At 38.9% G+C, this 20,230-nt stretch overlaps 1 protein-coding gene across 8 annotated transcripts in view; it reads left to right on the plus strand.

Annotated features, from left to right (window-relative positions):
- Positions 1–20,230, plus strand: part of NCOA7 (nuclear receptor coactivator 7) — a 159,132-nt gene that overhangs the window by 75,913 nt on the left and 62,989 nt on the right. For all 8 annotated transcript variants that reach the window (XM_033234471.1, XM_033234473.1, XM_033234470.1 and 5 more), the window contains one exon: positions 3,813–4,033. In XM_033234471.1, the coding sequence (XP_033090362.1) occupies positions 3,813–4,033 (221 nt within the window). The remainder of the gene's footprint in view (positions 1–3,812; positions 4,034–20,230) is intronic.

The following is a 20,230-nucleotide window of genomic DNA, read 5'->3' on the forward strand; positions in this document are numbered from 1 at the left end:
TGGAGTCTGAAATGTTAGTGCACCTGTCAACTGAGTAATGTACATTGTATCCAATATGTAATTTTTTTATCCCTCAGCAACATCCCATACCTTCCTCTGGTTCATTATTATACTATGTATGTTTTTGCATCCTCATAGCTTAGCTCCCACTTATAAGCAAGAACATGTAATATTTGATTTTTTCATTCCTAAGTTACTTCACCTAGAATACTTACCTCCATTTCCATCCAAGTTGCTGCGGAGAACATTATTTTGTTATTTTCTGTGGCTGAGTGGTAGTCCATGGTGTATATAGACCACATTTTCTTTATCTACTCATCAGTTGATGGGCACTTAGATTTATTCTGTATCTTTGCAATTGTGAATTGTGCTGCAATAAACATATACATGCAGGTATTGTTTTCGTATAATGACTGTTTTTCCTTTGGGTAGATACCCAGTAATGCGATTGGTGGATCGAATGGTAGATCTACTTTTAATTTCTTTGAGAAATCGCCATACTGCAAAGGTTGTACTAATTTATATTCCCACCAGCAATGTATAAGTGTTCCCTTTTCACCACATCCACACACAACATCTATTGTTTTTTGACTTTTTAATAACAGCCATTCTGGCTAGAATAAGGTGGTATTTCACCGTGGTTTTAATTTGTTTCTCCCTGATGATTCGTGATATAGAGCATTTTAAAACATATATTTGTTGGCCATTGTATATCTTTTTTTTTTTTTTTTGAGAAATATCTATTCATGTCATTTGCCCACATTTTAATGGGATTATTTGCTTTTGTCTTGCTGGTTGAGTAGCTTATAGATTCTGGATATTAGTCCTTTGTCAGATGCATAGTTTGTAAATATTTTCTCCCATTCCGTGAGTTGTCTGTTTACTCTCATGATCTCTTTTTGTTTTTGTTGTTGTGAAAAAGCTTTTTAGTTTAATTAGGTCCCATTTTTTTTGTTTTGTTTTTATTGCATTTGCTTTTGGGGTCTTAGTCATAAATTCTTTGCTTAGGCCAATGTCCAAAGAGTTTTTTTTGTTTGTTTGTTTTTAAGAAAGAGTCTTTCTCTGTCACCCAGGCTGGAGTTCAGTGGCGCAATCTCAGCTCACTGCAACTTCCACCACCTGGGTTCAAGTGATTCTCCTGCCTCAGCCTCCTCAGCTGGAACTACAGGCACATGCCACCACACCAGCCTAATTTTTGTATCTTTAGTACAGATGGGATTTCGCTATGTTGGTCAGGCTGGTCTCAAACTCCAGACCTCGTGATCTGCCTGCTTCGGCCTCCCAAAGTGTTGGGATTACAGGCGTGAGCCACCACACCCAGCCCAGAAGAGTTTTTACTAGGTTTTCTTCTAGAGTTTTTGTGGTTCAGGTCTTAGAGTTAAGTCTTTAATCCATCTTGAGTTGATTTTTATGTGTGGTGAGAGATCAGGGATGCAGTTTCATTGTTCTACATATAGCTATTCAGTTTTTCCAGCACCATTTATTGAATAGGATTTCCTTTCCCCAATTTATGTTTTTGTATGCTCTGTTGAAGATCAATTGGTTGTATTTGGTTTTATTTCTGGGTTCTTTATTCTGTTGCATTGCAATGTCTATATATCTATATTTATACAGGTACCATGCTGTTTTAGTAACTATAGCCTTGTAGTATAATTTGAAGTCGGGTAATGCCTTCAGATTTGTTCTTTTTGCTTAGGATTTCTTTGGCTATTTGGGCTCTTTTTTGGTTCCATATGAGTTTTAAGATTGTTTTTTCTAATTCTGTGAAAAATGATGTTGGTATTTTGATAGGAATTGCATTGAATCTGTCGATTGCTTTGGGCAGTATGGTCATTTTCACAATATTGATTCTCCCAGTCCATGAGCATGGGATGTATTTTTATTTGTTCATGTCATCTACAGTTCCTTTCAGCAGTGTTTTGTAAGTTTCCTTATAGAGATATTTTGAGTTATTTTTTTTCTCTTTCTTTTTTCTCTGACTGTCCTTGAGCTCTTGATTTGATTGTCAGCTTAGTCATTGTTGCTGTAGCAGTGCTACTGATTTGTGTACATTGATTTTGTATCCTGAGACTTTACTGAATTTATCAAATCTAGGAGTCTTATGGAGGAGTCTTCAGGGTTTCTAGGTATTTGATTGTATAATTGGCAAACAGAGATAGTTTGACTTCCTCTTTTTTATTTTGGATACTCTTAATTTCTTTCTCTTTCCTGATTGCTCTGGCTAGGACTTCCAGTTTTGGTCTTTTAAACAGACCTTAAAAGATGGCTAAACTAAGAGATGGGGAGTATATTCATCTATGACTTTTCCTCTGCTGCTTTGTCTCTTATGCCATATACTAATTTGTTAGCCAATGAATATCTAAGAACCTGGCTGCTCAGTGTTCAGTTAATAATAGCCTAGTTGAAATACCTTGTTGGAATATGGGACCTTTATCTCAAAGCCGAATGTCTCATTTTTCTTACCATGCTTAGTTGTCATGTCTTTATGATTGTATTAGGGGATATTTTACTATTTCTGTTTCTGTTTGTGTTATATGTTGATGTGTATTATGTCAGTTAAGCCTAATAAAAGATCCTATTAGAGACCCAAGGAAGTACAATTGTCACCATTTAAGATATAAGAAAACTAAGGCTCAAGGTGTGAAATTCCTAGCCTGAGGTCAGGGTTCTCTTAAGTGTTGTAGCCTCAGGGAGGGACCTCTCTAGCATGTCAAACTGATTTGTTTGACATCACAGAGCAATGCAGTGTAATATCAAGTTTCAGACCCTGTGTATCCTACAATTATCTCTTTTTTCTACCCAAACAGGTTCTTATCCATTCACCAACATCAAATTGGACATATGCTCAAGAGGGTGAAGGAAATAGAAATGTATAAGATAAATCTAACTGTGCCTAGATACTTTCTGTGTAGGCACAGGGAAAAGGGACATAATTTAAAAGTATATATTTACATATGAGTAGAGTACAACATATACTAGAGGCCAAGGCCCTTGTTCTCAAAGCACTTAGATTCTGGTAAGGCAAAAACATTCTCGACTGTCAAGTACAGAGTGACATATCCATTAATTACAGAGTGTGTGTCAACTGAAAATATTTTGAGGTATTGGCTTTCAGTGAATTCTGATAAACTTTGTCTCTTACACATCTTTGGCTCAAGAGTAAAGAATTTGTAACATCGAATATGTTAACTAATAATCAGCCAGCTATCAGTAATCATGAGGAAAATCATGTGTTGACATTATGGCATTTTCTATCTTAGGAAATGCAGCTCTTTCTTCACTACTATTGCCATATGTTTAAAGGAAAAGAATTACTCTTATGTGACCCAGTTCACACCTTGCCAAATCCTTTTACTCGGTATGTGAGCCAATTACAAAGGGCTTGTTTTTACAAATGTGCTTGCCCATCAGTCCAAAAGTACCACTGAAACCAGAAATATTTTCTTAAAATGTAATCTTCCAAACATGGCATTCTAGTAACATAACCATATATTGTGATTTTTAAAAATATTCAACATTTCATAGCCTATGGAAGAATCTCATTTTTCTTCAGGCCTATGGCAGTTCTCAATAATTTTATGAGATATAGTATTGACTATATCAAATTGAAGAAAGGTCACAGATCTCCATGTAAGAATTTGTAAGTGATTAGAAAATAAAAAAGAACAATAAATGTAATGAAACATATTATAAGGAAAGTGTTTTCCGTATCAGTTCATTAGTTTTCAAAGCCCAGCAGCATGAAATTAATACAATTTCTACCAGCAAATCATCTCTCCAATGTTTTTTCTTTTTTTCCTCTCTTTTCCTAGTTTGAAAAAGAAAAAACAAGCCAAACAAAATGCAGAGACAGCCTCAGCTATAGCTACAAGGACTCATACTGGGAAGGAAGATGCCAATACAGTAGTTTTAGAGCCAGACAAGTACAACATTGCTGTGGAAGAGGAATATATGACTGATGAGAAGAAAAAGAGAAAAAGTAATCAGTTAAAGGAGATCAGGCGTACAGAACTAAAGAGATATTATAGTATTGGTGAGTATTCATGGCATTACTGCAGTATTTTCATTTAAAAAGCCTATAAGAATTTTTAAAAGACTATCATTTGTGATGGATCATAATAATGGTAACAGTTTATGGAGCAGCTGCTGTGTGCCCCTGGCCCTTGCTTTATAGACATAATCTTGTGTAAGGAGATCACACTAAAATAATGTCTCATTTAAATTTGTGTTCCCAGCATTTAGCACAGTGCCCAGCATGTATTGTGTACTAATAAACATTTATCTGAAGAAGAGTCACTTTCCTTTTTGAGAAATATTTTTCTTAATGTATGTAGACATATTCATAAATATGCTGATAGAAATGCCTGTACTTTTTGTCATTTGCTAGACAGTAGAAAATGGAGGAGACATGGCCTAGCATCTGTCAGTTAAAAAAAAAAAAAAACCCTAGGAGGCTGTTTTTTATTTTTTATTTTTGAGGAGTCTTGCTCTGTTGCCTAGGCTGGCATGCAATGGCATGACCTCGGCTCACTGCAACCTCTGCCTCCCAGGTTCAAGCAATTCTTCTGCCTCAGCCTCCTGAGTAGCTGGGACTGCAGGCGCCCGCCACCACTCCTGGCTAATTTTTTGTATTTTTAGCAGATGGGGTTTCACCATGTTGACCAGGCTGGTCTTGAATTCCTGACCTCAGACACTTGGGAGTCTTAAAGGGAATCTTGAAATGAGTCCACAGTGTTACATAGTTTCTCAGAACAACCCCTGCATCTGAAACTACATTCGCAGAAGTGGCATATCTAGCTTGACCTGAATCATCCATCTCACACCTACTATCACATACACCCATGGATTTTCTTTCAAACAGAATGCAAATAAATGAAATAAATAAAGGGTACTAGGAATCAGAACTTGGCATGGCATACAGGTTATGGCATACTTGAGATTCCTAGGAAAGGGAGAGAAAACTGAGAGCAGTATCTGAGAACACACTGCAAATACGGTAAATGAAATATGGTTTTGTAGCAGAGCAATGACACTTGTTCTGGGCCACCCTTAAGTTGGTCCTAGTTAATACCAAAGTTACAGGAAGCCATACGTTTATGTCTCCATGGTTTTTAAATTTTATTTTATTTTATTTTATTTATTTATTTAGAGATGGACTCTCACCCTGTCACCCAGGCTGGAGTGCAGTGGCGCGATCTCGGCTCACTGCAAGCTCTGCCTCCCGGGTTCACGCCATCCTCCTGCCTCAGCCTCCCCAGTAGCTGGGACTATAGGCACCTGCCACCACGCCCAGCTAATTTTTTGTATATTTAGTAGAGACGGGGTTTCACCATGTTAGCCAGGATGGTCTCGATCTCGACCTCGTGATCTACCCTCCTCGGCCTCCCAAAGTGCTGAGATTACAGACATGAGCCACCACACCTGGCCATGTCTCCATGTTTAATGTAACCTTCCAACAGTGTTAGAAGACATATGGCGTGGCATGCAGGTCATGGCATACTTGAGATTGCTAGGAAAGGGAGAGAAAGCAAAGGGCAGTTACTGAGAACACACAGAATACGGTAAATGAAATGTGGCCTTGTAGCAGAGCAATGACACTTGTTCTGAGGTGCCCTAAACTTGGTCCTAGTTAATGCCAAAGTTACAGGAAGACATACCTTGTATCCATGTTTAATGTAACCTTCCAACAGTGTTCAAAGATAAAATGGACTGCCCTTGAGGTAGTAATAAGTGCTGCATTGCTGATGTTGCTACCATACAGGCAGATGCTCTCTCGGCAGCCAAAAGCATGTGGTTTGTAGCTTTACAGTGGGCTAAGATGATTGTATAATGTATTACATGTCTTAATGGATGTTTTTAAACTCAAGCTATTCAGTATCTTATAAAAAGCTGTAACTGTCAACCTGTTGAAAGACACTTCTGTGCTATTAATAAGCTTCCTCTTAAAACGTAAATATTAAATATTATCCCTTATTTCCAAAAAGAGGAAGAGGATTAAGGAAAATTGCATTTCATATCTTTTGTTTGTTTTGAGATTGGGTCTTGCACTGTCACTCAGGCTGGAGTACAGTGGTAGGATGATAGCTGACTGCAACCTCCGACTTCAGGGCTCAAGCAGTCTTCCTGCCTCAACCTCCTGAGTAGCTGGGATTACAGGCACATGATGCCACACCCAGCTATATATATATATATATGTATGTATGTGTATATATATATATATATTTTTTTTTTAGAGCGAGAGATGGGGTCTCACCATAAAACTGTTTCAAGCTTCTAGCCTCGAGCAGTCTTCCTGCCTCGAAGTCCTACCCTCCAGCAATCCTCCTGCCTTGGCCTCCCAAAGCATATATATATATTTCTTTTTTTTTTTTAAATACTGAGTCTCGCTCTGTCACCCAGGCTGGAGTGCCATGGCACAATCTCAGCTCACTGCAATCTCTGCCTCTGGGGTTCAAGTGATTCTTCTGCCTCAGCCTCGCGAGTAGCTGAGATTACAGGTGCACGCCATGATGCTTGGCTAATTTTCATTCTTTTAGTAGAGACGGGATTTCACCATATTGGCCAGGCTGTTCTTGAACGCCTGACTTCAAGTGATCCACCCACTTTGGCCTCCTAAAGTGCTGGGATTACAGGCATGATCCGCTGCACCCGACCCCAAAGCGTATGCTTTTTTTTTTTTTTAAATGATTTCTCGCTGTATTAGGATAGCCTTTTTATGTGGTATACTCTGTCGCGTGTATAATGCTGAGTCTGAAACAATGCCCTTCACTCTTTACCTGACTGATTCTTACTTGACTTAACAAAATCAGCTCAATCATCATTTCTTCCAGAAGCCCTCCTTGTCCCTGTCCGGGTTAGACTGCCTTTCTGCATTGTTATTATGGATGTACTTGATTACCTATGTACAGGCTGGGGTGACTTAGACCCTAGAGTATTAGCTTTGTGTAGTGTCTTCAGCGTGACAGGTGCTCTTTAAGTGTGCATTGAAAGGAATAATTAATACATAGATAAATGAATACTCTATTTTTAATTGTTGGAGTTTCAAGAAAACTCTGGAAAAACATAAGTAATAATGTAGTCATTGGGTCAGAAGTATCCTGTAATTTTATTTGGTAGCAATAAGTAAAGAAATGTGGCCAGGCTCAGTGGTTCACACCTGTAATTTTACCTAGCACTTTGGGAGGCTGAGGTAGGAGGATCACTGGAGGCCAGGAGTTCAAAGCCAGCTCGGGCAATGTACAAGATCCTGTCTCTACAAAAAATACATTAGCCAGGCGTAGTGGCATATGCCTATAGTCCCAGCTACTTGGGATGCTGAGGTGAGAGAATTGCTTGAGTCCAGGAGTTGGAGGGTACACTAATCTACTGCTCTCCAGGCTGAGTGACAGAGCGAGACACTGTCTCTGAAAAAAAAAAAAAGAAATGTCATTAAAGCTTATCATCTCTCAAGACTGGCAATGATAGCAACCAGTTTGGAGGTTTGAGGCATTTCCTCAGGAGAACCCAGTGCTTAGATAAAACCTCTGAGTGGAATTCCTGAGTTCCTTGACCCTTTCCAAATCTGACTAGAGTTGACAAACTCTCATCTTGGCAGGTTTGCTGACTCTCCCAGCGTCTGACCTGGCGTGTTTCTCAGTCCCATCCCAAGGCGATGTTCTCTACCACTAGATGGAGCATCAGACCTCAAGTCAAGAGCATCCCAGTTCACTGCTGCTTTTGGTGGCTCTAGTCTAGGACGGAAGGGGAGACTTTGCCATTGCACACCAGCCTGGGTGACAAGAGTGAAACTCTGTCTAAAAAAAAAAAAAGAAAGAAAGAAAATGGGAGGATCTCGTTGACTTGCTAAGGATTTGGGATTTACCTTGTAGTCAGTGAAGAGCCATTGGAGGAGAATGTCAAGAGAAAAGAAAATTCTCTACTTTTTGTTTGCTCTATATTTAGTTTACCATCAATTCTGTGATGAATCTAACATGAAGACAGGCTGTGCTGGTCTGAGACTAGGGCTTAGGGGAAGGGGCACACTGCAGGGACACACAGCAGCATTTGATGGTCAGTATAGTGTGTGAGGGAGAAATAAAAACAGAGTCAAAAATTTATAGACTAGGAAGCTCAAGAAGGAGGAAAGAAGATAATGAATTTATGTTTGGAGATGTTTTTGAGGTGCCAGGTAGATTTGTCTAGAGGGGCCTAAATTTCAGGTGAAAGGCCTACAAATTGCTACTTACAGGTGTCAGATGAATCCACATGTGTAAAACAAAAGTAATCCAGTGAATACACAGAGAGCCAAAATGAAAAGTTAACGGACAACAAATAATAATGAATGTATAGAAAAAAGACTAAGAGAATATATAACAATATGTTGATCGTTGTTTTCTCTGCTTACAGAAATTTTGCAAGGCAGTTTTTTTGTATATTACATATAGTTATTTTTAATATTAATCAGAAAAAAGAGTTGAAAATAAAGTAAAAGTAAGAGCTTTTGCAAAAATCTAAAGCATTAGACAAACATGAAGTTCTATAAGCAATATATAACAAAATAATTACTTTCTGTAGGTATCTATTCCACAGCTATAACATCGTCTGCCTGATCTAAAGAAGTGTATTTTGACAAAATAATGTTTTTACTTGTGAAATTACTTTTATCTGTGCCTCACTTAATCCTTGAGTAATAAGCCATTGCTATCTCCTGACACTTAGGAAAACACAACAGTTGAGATACTAATAAAGGATGCTTCGGAAAGATTGAGTCACTAGAGTTGCCTCATAACAATATGGTGCTGATTCTAAAAATGCTTTGTTTTTGAGAGGGGAGTAGGAGAAAGGAAGTGGAGAGATTATATTGAGGCAGATGGCGTCAGATAAATCTAGATCCAATACCTAGCGTAGCACCTGGCACACAGTAAGCATCAAAAAATCCTTCTAGAACGAGTGAACTGAGCCATTTTGTGCTTTCATTTGTGTTTACTAATATATAAAGTACTCCTTTTTCATTTATTCTGTTTGTGTAAACTCTTAAGGAATTTTTTGGTGATAATGTCTTAATACATTTTTCAAAATTAGTTATTAAGTTAAATTTGATACAAGCACCTTGGAATATTTATAAATGTATTAAAAGATGTTTGGTCTATATTAAAATATCAAAATATATTAAATTGACATGAACTATATCATAGGATACTTTTTCTTTTTGTTAAGACAGAGTCTTGCTCTGTTGCCCAGGCTAGAGCGCAGTGGCACAATCTCGACTCACTGCAACCTCTGCCTCCCAGATTCAAGTGATTCTCACGCCTTAGCCTCCCAAGTAGATGAGATTATAGGCACACGCCACCACACCCACCTAATTTTTGTATTTTTAGTAGAGACAGCGTTTCACCATGTTGTCCAGGCTGGTCTCCAACTCCTGACCTCAAGTGATCCACTTACCTTGGCCTCCCAAAATGCTGGGATTACAGGCATGAGCCACGGCACCCTGCCCGGATTCTTTTATATTAAAGGAATTCATTATTTCTTAAACTTAGAGTAGTGAACATCTTTGCTTCTATGAATATGGAGATAGAAATGGAAATTTTACAAATATGGGTAAAATTTCAGTGTAGGGAAGTTCTTCATTTGAAACATAGCTGTGCAGCCATAAGATTGGAAAGAGATGGACACATTTTATAAATAAGGGGGGGACAAGACTAAATTGGGATAAAATATATTATAATTATGTAATGTTTTAATGTAAAAGGTGAATACCAAGATCTTGGATAGTGAAGTTGAATTTTAAGAAAATTGTACTGGGAGGTCATTATAACAAACATGAAACACTTAAATAAGAGGGCATAGCTCATTTTTTGATTATCATAGTCAAAGATTTATTTAAAGAGAGCCTCTGCAGTACAAAGAATGAATTTAGCTTTCAGTATAAAATCTGTAATGTCTATATTAATCATTTCAAATCATAGTTTTTCCTCCTGAACTCAAAAGAAACAAAAAAAAAATGAAATCCTCTACTTTTCCTTTGATATCTGTTTTGGTTTTTCAACAACATGGAAGTAACAGACTACTAAGTTATTTCTCACAAAGGCAACCCGACAGTTTTCCATAGACAGATTACTTTTTCTTAATGTTTTTTTCCTAACTACACATGTGAAGATTTCATGTCCATCATTTGTCTTTGTTTTACATAGCAAGTTCAGGGAGCCAAAGTTATGTTACATTTGATAAATCAATTTCTAAACATAAACAGGTCAAGCCACAAGTGTCTAATAACATTGCTCTTCTGTTCAGAAGTAATGATCATCCTGGTACTTTAAATCTTAGAACATCAAAGAACACAGGATTAAAATGGACTTTCATGTAGAAAAAGGATGCCAAGAATCCAATTAATATTTTTTTTTAATCAAGCAGAATGGGCTTAAGGGATTTGGGTGTAAAATAAATGGAAATTATTTGGATGAAAATAGTTAGGCCTATACTTCTTAGGACCATCAATGAAGTCAAATTAGTGTTTTCGTGACACACCTGGGTAGTGAGAGAACCAACCTGAGGTGTGCCCCCAGAATGCATGCAGTGTGGCTGAAGGAATGAAAGTGATAAGAGAAGCTGGGCACAGTGGCTCATGCCTATAATCCCAGCACTTTGGGAGGCCGAGGCGGGCAGATCACCTGAAGTCGGGAGTTCGAGACCAGCCTAACCAACGTGGAGAAACCCTGTCTCTACTAAAAAAACAAAAATTAGCTGGACATGGTGGCACATGCCTGTAATTCTAGCTACTCAGGAGGCTGAGGCAGGAGAATCGCTTGAACCCAGGAGGCAGAGGTTGCAGCGAGCCGAGATTACGCCATTGCACTCCAGCCTGGGCAACAAGAGTGAAATTCCATCTCCAAAAAAAAAAAAAAATGTGATAAGAGAAGACGACAGATATGAGAGGTGTAAATGAAGAGTCTGAGGATCAAAGGTGTTCCTGGTGAAGAGGACAGAACCTCGGGAGTAGAAGCAGTCATCAAAGCTGGAATCAGATAAGAAGATGCTTTCATGAGCTAAGACGCATGCCTAAGTGGAGAAATAAGAGCTTACCTTAGGCAGAATTATGGGGAATACTCAGTGCTCTGAATAACTGTAGCAAATGTTTACAGGTCATGAATAAATGATAAAGAGATGGTCTTTTTAAAACATTATCTACAAAGGAGCAAAGAAAAAAGTTAGAAACAGACTTCTTCATTAGTGGTAAATGCCAGAGGAATTAAAATCTCTTCAGACTTGTAAGGCAAAAGCTGTTTTTCAAGGTCAAAGACAAGACATTCTCAGACATAGAAGGACTGGGGAAAGAGATCTTTTGTGTCATAGATTACCTTAAACAAATTTGTGAACAAATTAGGTCATTTTGGCAGTGCCCATGTGAATGGCATTTTTGTCATTGTGGGCTTCAATGGACTGTTGCTACTTTTTTTTTTTCCTCTTCTTTTCTGTTTTCTACATTATCACTTTTGAAAATGTTTGATAACATTTTCAACATTATTGACTTTTCCATTCACACTGTTTGCAAAAACTACTTTACTTGTGGCTAGGTGTGGTGGCTCATGCCTGTAATCACAGCACTTTGGGAGGCCGAAGCAAGCAGATCACCTGATCAAGATCATCCTGGGCAACATGGTGAAACCCCATCTCTACTGAAAATACAAAAAAATTAGCTGGATGTGTGGTGCATGCCTGTAGTCCCAGCTACTCGGGAGGCTGAGGCAAGAGAACCGCTTGAACCCAGTATGCGTAGGTGGCAGTGAGTCTAGATTGCGTCACTGCACTCCAGCCTGGGCAACAGAGTGAGACTTCGTCTCAAAAAAAAACAAAAACAAAAAAAAAACAAAACAAAAAGAAAACCTGCTTTACTTAAAAACTAAAAATATTGGCCGGGCGCAGTGGCTCACACCTGTAATCCCAGCACTTTGGGAGGCCAAAGCGGGCGGATCACGAGTTCAGGAGATCGAGACCATTCTGGCTAACACGGTGAAACCCCGTCTCTACTAAAAAAAATTCAAAAAATTAGCCAGGCGTGCTGACGGGCACCTGTAGTCCCAGCTACTTGGGAGGCTGAGGCGGGAGAATGGCGTGAACCTGGGAGGCGGAGCTTGCAGTGAGCAGAGATCGTGCCACTGCATTCCAGCCTGAGCAACAGAGCGAGACTCCATCTTAAAAAAAAAAAAAAAACCTAAAAATATTAAACATATGGTAAACCATGTTCTATAGAAAATTGTTCCAAAAGGGAAAAGGAATTTAGAATCTAGAAATCAGTTATATTTCCTTAGAAACCCCAGTAGTTAGGGAGCATGAATGTTCACAATTAAGTAGATGTAAAACAAACACCCCTGAGTACACCTGTGATTGCACCAGTTTTGTTTCAAGGGACACTCCTTTCCTGACCTCACAGCCCCAGCACTCTCATTAACACAATATTTTGTAACCCATTCTTGTCATTGTTGGAACAAAAGGTACAGTCACTATGCAAAAGCAACTGTATCTTAACAAGCCTGTCCTACTACATATGAACTTGAACTCAAGAGTTTAGTTCCATTATAATCATAGTGGTCTGCATAATGCAAAGCTCATACCCTACTTAATCTGTCTTGTTATATTCACTTGCATTATAAAAAATCTCATTGTAAGAGGAATGCCCAAATGTGGTTTGGGCTGAGGGAAAGACAACAGATAAACTGAGTACAGTCAGTGGTGTTAAGCTTTGAAAAATTCAATTAGAAGTAAACTAGGAAGGATAAAAGAGGAAAAATACTCTAATTCTGTTTTGTTTGGGCTGCTCGATCCACAAAATACCATATAACTGAGGGGCTTATAAAATAACAGACATGTATTTCTCACAGTTCTGGAGGCTGGAAAGTCCCAGATTAAGGCACTGGCAAATGTGGAGTGTGTTGAGAGCCCATATCCTCATAGACCACCATCCTCTCACTCTGAGCTCACATGGTAGAAAGGTGAGGGGTCTTTGGCCCCTTTTATAGGGGCAATAATCCCAGCCATGAGAGTACTGCCAAGATAACCTAACCACCTCTCAATGGCCCCTTTTCCTAATACCACACACTTATGGGTGAGGATCTCAACATATGAATTTTGGGGGGACATAACATTTAAATCTTAGCAAATACATTGATGGCTGAAGAGTGATGTGGTCAGGTTTTTTTTTGGAGGGCAATTTGGCCATTTTTATCAAGACCCTTTTGGCATACTCTTTGACCCAACAATTCTGTTTTTAGTAATTCATCCTAAGCAGTCATGAGCATATTAGAAGATTTAACTGCAGTAACTATCATTGCATTGTTTAAAATAGCAGGAAAATGAAAAATAACATAAATGATATAAAATGGAATTACTATGTGCCATTTTGAAATGAAGTCGAAAATAGTTAATGATATGGGAAATTTTCACCAAATACTACAGTAAACAAGTGGGTTAACAATGGTTGCTGATTATGATTTCATTTTTGTTTAAAAAAATAATTCACCTACATACATATAAAAAGAGATATGGAGAGTTTCTAGGAGTATATTCACCAGAATGCCAACATTGGTCTCTCTGATTGGAGGGAAAATGAATGACCTTTATTTATTTATTTTTATTTGTGTTTCTAAATGACTGCCATGGTCTGAATATTTGTGTCCCCCCCACCCAACCCCAAATTTATATGTTGAAACCCTACTCCCCAATGTGATAGTATGAAGAGGAGGGATCTTTAGGAAGTAATGACGCCATATGGGTGGTGACTCATGATTGGGATTAGTATTCTTGGAAAAGAGACTTCAGAGAGCTGCTGGTTGAGAACGCGCTGTCTATGAACCACGATGAGGGGAAAATACGCCGAGTGTGTCCGTACCTTGATGTTGGACCTCCCAGTGTCCAGAACTCTGGGAAATAAATTCCTGTTGTTTATAAGCCACTAGTTTATGGTATTTTGTTATAGCAGCCTGAATGTACTAAGACAATGGCTGTATATAGTTTGGATTCATGTCAAATTGGCTTTCATATTTCCTTTGTTTTCTTCTGCAGTGTTAATGTGCACAATTAGGTCCTTGATCCATTTATGAAAAGAAAAAGCTGTTTTCAGAAAAGTATTTTGGAGGGTGGGAAAGAGGGTGAGAAGAGGAGGAGAAGCAACATCAGACATAAAGAACAGAAAGAACTATTTTTCATGAATATCTCCTTTGTGTTAGATCCCTTATTTCACTATTTAATTTAGGACTTATCATGATCTGCTACAAAACATGTAGCCTATTTTACCAATGTAAAAACTGAGAAGCTGAGTAACTGGCCAGGGATCCACTGTCGGCTAGCACGGAGCCAGGACTCATACCCTGCCCTCCTGCCCTCTTTGGCACCAAAGCCTGAGTTTTTTCCACAAACAAGGAGGACCTTCTCCATGCTGAGTGCAGTAGTAGATTCTAGAGCAAAACGTTTTATAAGATTGGTAACTTCCCTGTGCTTTAAGCACTTGCGTTTTAGATTTTACCACAGTATGACTCGTTTTAGTCGAGGTCTGTGTTGCCTGTGACTTGCTTGAAAGAAGGAAGGTAACATGTACTGCATGACATTTTCCTTTGTGCCACAGGTTAAAACAGAGTTCATATTGAGTATAGGGTTCATTCTTCCCTGACACATCTTTTTTTAAAAAATTTAATGGTAACAGCTTATACTTTATAAAGTGCTACGTAACAATACTGAATGTTTTAATTGTGCTTTTTATAGAGTCAGGTCAATAATTTGAGAAGTGTGCATTGCCAATAGAGAAGATGTTATTTCTTTTTAAAATTTATTTATTTATTTTATGTTTTTTAAAGACAGGATCTCTCTCTGTGTGTTTTCCAGGCTGGAGTGCAGTGGTGCAATCATAGCTCACTGTATTCTTATCTCCTGGGCTCAAGTGATGCTCCCACCTCAGCCTTCCATGTAACTGGGACTACAGGCATGTAGCACCACGCCTGGCTGATTTTTTATATTTTCTTTTCTTTCTTTTTTGTCTTTTGTAGACACAGGGTCTCCCCATCTTACTCAGGCTGGTCTTGAACTCCTGTCCTCAAGCAGTTCTCCCACCTCAGCCTTCCAGTGTTCTGGGATTACAGATATGAGCCACTGCACCCAGCCAAGAAGATATTTCTTTAGGCAAATACAAGTGCTATATTTTCTTCAAAGACATACGACTTTAGGCCGGGCACGGTGGCTCACACCTATAATCCCAGCACTTTGGGAGGCCAAGGTGGGCAGATCAACTGAGGTTGGGAATTTGAGACCAGCCTGACCAACATGGAGAAATGACATCTCTACTAAAAATACAAAATTAGCCGGGCATGGTGGCACATGCCTGTAATGCCAGCTACTTGCGAGGCTGAGGCAGGAGAATTGCTTGAACCCGGGAGGCGGAGGTTGTGGTGAGCTGAGATCGTGCCATTGCACTCCAGCCTGGACAACAAGAGCGAAACTCCATCTCAAAAAACAAAAGAAAAAAAAAGACATATAACTTTATTTTTTGCTATTCAATCTATCTGTATTGATTTGAGAGTGGTCCAAATTTTTCTCCAAATCTTAGCCATTATTCATCTAGCTTCACTTAATTATAATCCCTAAAGTCTCTTGAGCCCTTACTGTGCACATTGCAAAGTGCTTTTTCTGAATCACCTTATCAAATTCTTACAGTAACTCTTTGGGAATTCAGTAGTATCCCCATTTTGTGCACTGGGAGACTGTCTTTAAGTTACTTCCCCAAGGTTACCTAGTGAGCAGGTGGTAGACCAGGACTCTCATTCACAGTCCATCTGATGCCAGAACCTTCCCTCCAACATTAAGTTACATGATATTTATGGGGAACACCAGCCTCTTCTCATTTATAATGATGCTTTTATTTTCACCAAATTTCTGTTTTTTGGTGATGTCACTGCAATGTTTTAATTGCTGTGGCTTTATAATCATGTGTTTCAACATCAGTAGAGTGTGCTTACCCTCACTTCTCTTTGAAAAATAGTTTTGGATAGTCTTATGTATTTATGCTTCTAGATAAGCATGGTTTTCAATTTGGAAAGTGTTCCTTTGCCATAAAACATTATTTTTTATTTAAATTGCATTTAAACATTCATTTAAAAAAAGTGAAATATTCATTTAAAGATGAGATTTCCTACTTAGGAGTATTATGTCCATTTAGACACTTCAGTTAAGCATTTTAATTTTCTTTATATATATCTTGTCATTGTCTTGTTATACTTATTCCTAGATGTTACATAGTTTGATACCACTTTACCTGGGACTTTTCCGATTACATTTCTGTTACAAAAAATTTAAAAATTATTGTATCTGGCCACCTTAGCGAACAACTTTGTGAATTTTTGACATTTTCATGATAATATTGGTTCTTTACGCAGATAATTATGTTATCCACTAATGACCACATTTTCATTTCTTTTCAGTATTTAAAACTTTTCATCTGGTGCTTTGACTAGATTTCAGAACAAAGTTGGGTATAAACCATAAATTGATGTTAGTAATGTTTTATTTTTTAAAAAATTACTTCTTTTGCTTTTGGTTTCTGATGTAAGAGCTCATCTCAGTTTATGCAGATGTATTTTAGGAGAGGTTAGAAGAGTGCTTAATTTCTCAAGAGATGTTGAGCATGTGGGTACCTGTAGCGCATTCGGGCACAGAGATTGCCTTGTGGTGCTGTGCAAGGTAAGCTCTGATGAGTGGCAGGGATTCCCTCTTTATCCTGGAGTTTCCATTATGTTTGTAGTGTTGCTGCTTTTATCTCCACTGCAAGGCTTTTTTCTTTATGACCTGAAATACTTGTGGTTTAGCCTCACATTAGGTTCACCTCTATGTTGTACTTTAGTGGATACCACTAAGTTGGTGAGTACCATGCGCAGAAACCTTAAAAACTTTGCTAGAATTGCTCTTAGGCAATTTAGGCCTTTCCTAGCACAGCTGAAACCAAAGAAAAGGGGTGGAGCTCATGCAGTGCCTGTGGGTATTTTTCTCTCTCCTCACCTGGAATCTTCCTTCCAGAAAGCTGGGGGTGGGGCCTCACCAGTGCTGTGTTTAGGTAATAAGCCCATTTCTATAGACCTGGAAGTGACATCGTGAAGTCATTCAGTTTTCATTCCTATGAAGAAACTCTTTTTCATATATACTCTTTAGCGTTGCATTGCTTTTTCAGAAGCACATTTCTAGTGACTATCAGAATAAAAATTCATCATTAAAGAAGTTCACTCTATTCTTAGTTTTCTAACAGTTGGAATTTTTGTGTTCTTTTAAAAAATACAATAATGGCTGTTTAATTCGTTAAATGCTTTTTTAGCATTTATCAAAATGATCAGATTCTTTTTCTCCTTTAAACAATTTATAAAGCTTTATCATATTAATACTATATCACTGCTGTATTTCTGGATGAAATCTTTTTGCTCACAGTTTATGACTGTTTTAACATACTACTCTATTCAAATTGCTATTTACTTGTGTTGACTACACTATTATTAATAACAATAGCATTTGTTAAGCATGTGCCCTGTGCCAGGCTCTGAGATGAACACTGTATGAATCAGCTTAATTTTCTCAACATTTCATTTTACAGATAAACTGATGCACAAAGATTTCAGCTAACTTGATTAATATCACACGGCTATGAAAATGTGTCAGGGTTGCTAGTTAAACCCAGCTCATTTTGACCGCTAAACCAAACTGTGATCAGAAAGGTGTTTGATGACATAAGTGAGATGGTACATGACTTGATTTTATGATTAATACCATCAAACTGCTTCAGCAATCATAGCTGAATGGATCAGTTTCCATTATAGGGACATGCCTGTCATTGGAAACAGATTCTCCTGTTCATAAATCAGGGTACCCCTTTCTTTGAAAAATCTAGAGAGACACAGACAATTTTTGCCTCTTTGAATTCCCTTAATTTGGAGGTCATAGAAACTATCCTTTAGAGTTACTGGTGATCCTGTGCTGTCAGCCTCCCGAACCCCATTCAGATGCTCTTATGATAGAAATAGATGGAGGAGAGAGCTGGTCGTTCATGGGTGAGTAAAGAAAGAAGGGGCACATAGTAAGTATAAGCCCCATGCAGAACTGGTCCTGATATAATTTAGAAACCTGATAATTTTCCAAACTTCTGTTTGTGCTTGTTCAGATACTTGTTAATAACAGAAAAAAGGCTACATACTATCTTTTCTTCCATTCCTATATCTAAGTAGAAATTACGGAATCAAGATCCAGGGAATTCACAGATGTCTGTATGGATTCTGTTTTCAAGCACAATAATGAATCATGTCCACTGTCCTGACTTCACCCAGTCCCCAGGGGCCTGTGACAGGAGCCAGATGCTCCAGTTTGAAGGACATTATGTATTGACTTGTTCTTGCTGGTTTTTCTCAGAACCAGCGTATCTAGCCAGTTCGTTTCTTGATACCCTCCCCAGTCTTCCCCCCACCAGCATACTCAATGTCCACATCTCACATCACTCCTTCAGTACTCAAAAATCTCTTACTTGAACCTCAATTTATTTTGTTGTCTTTTCCCACAGATCTGTTCTCCAATTGTGACAGGCAGACTAATGACCCCCTAAAGATGCCCATGTCCTATTTCCCCAAACCTGTTAGGTTACATAGCAAAGGTGAATCAAGGCTGTAGATGAAATTGAGGTTGCTAATCAGCTGACCTGAAGGAGATTTTCCAGGGCTATCAATGTGGCCCAGTGCAATCACAAGGGACCTTTTAAAAGTGAGAGGGAGGCAGGAGAGAGAGCATGACACAACTCAGGCAGCATTACTGGCTCTGCAGGTGAAAGCAGGGCCTTGGCTCGAGCTTCCTGCAAACGCAGAACTGGCTAGATATGCTAGTTCTGAGAAAAACCAGGGCTCAAGACCCTGCTTCCGGAGCCCAAAGTAGCCCACTTCTAAGAGTGAGAAAAGGCAAGGGAACCAGTCGTCCCCTACTTTGCCTCCAGAAGGAAAGTAGTGAGACCTATGCCAGACTTCTAACCTATGGAACTGTAAAATAATACATCTGCATTTATGCTTTATTTTGAGCCACAAATGTGTAGTAATTTGTTATAGCAGCAATGGGAAACTCATTCATCATGCCATTCCCCTAACTCTTCCAACATCTCACTACCTGTATCTCAGCCACTGCTCGTCCAGCTCCAGCTGCCTTGCTCTGTGCATTATAACCACTCAGGTAGCCACTTATTTGCTTACTTCTTATGTGGCCTGTTACCCTGGTGTTGAGACCCCACCCCAGAGTATAGTGTTACTTCTTAATGTTCACATTTTTGAAACCTCGTTTTTGCCACAGTAACTCTTCCAAATCTCATTACTCTTACTCCCTCAATCATACCCTTACTGCACTACATTTTAGCAGATGACCTTACCCCTACTCTACTGATGATATTGACAGCATCTGTCTTGAGCTCCCTTTACTTTCAGAACCTCTCTGTGAATTCCACTCATCTATTTCCAGGTTTCCATCTCTGGACCTCTATTCAACATTTCATAGTGTCAACACCACCTTCCTGTTTTCCATGGCCTCTGTGACATTGCATTCATTTTCCCATCCCTCTCATTGCTTTTCCCCTTTTATATCAGCGATATTTTTTTCAATCCTTAAATCAAGCCTTCCTTAGATTCTGTTCTCAAACTTCAGGCCCCCTCTTAAAATTTATTCTGTTGATGTCATAGCCTCATCCAAGACTTCAGTATCCGCATTACAAGGGATACCTTCACATCTGGCTGTCATTGCCTCTCCAGGCCCCAGGCATACTGCTAGGTGGCATCTTCTTTTAGCCCCAGTGCATGGAGAGAGAGGAGTCTTCTTTCTGTAAACTTGTATTGGGGATCATCTCAGATGCAGAAGCTTAGAGTCTTGTGTTCTGGACACTCCAGGACCCTTTTATGGTGTGACAAGGGAGGTGGCAGGACTTATGAACAGGGCACCAAGATCCCCTTGGGTTGAGGTAAACACAGGTACCCCATTCTTCCTCCCCATTCCAGCTCCTACCTCCAGGATTTATGCAGAAAGAAATGGGCTAGGCTGAAGGACCTGTATTTTATTCCTCTAGGGTTTTTGTCAGTTTTGTTACAGGTACTCCTTATTGGACTGGAGAAAACCTGCTTTGAAGACTTTATTTCAGAGGTGGGCAGGTATGAGGTTCAGTAGCTTTGCTGTAAATGGCTTCTGAGGGATACTTGGTCAACTTTCC

Source organism: Trachypithecus francoisi, unplaced genomic scaffold (genome assembly GCF_009764315.1).
Source record: "Trachypithecus francoisi isolate TF-2019V2 unplaced genomic scaffold, Tfra_2.0 Lachesis_group15, whole genome shotgun sequence".
NCBI lineage: Eukaryota > Metazoa > Chordata > Mammalia > Primates > Cercopithecidae > Trachypithecus > Trachypithecus francoisi.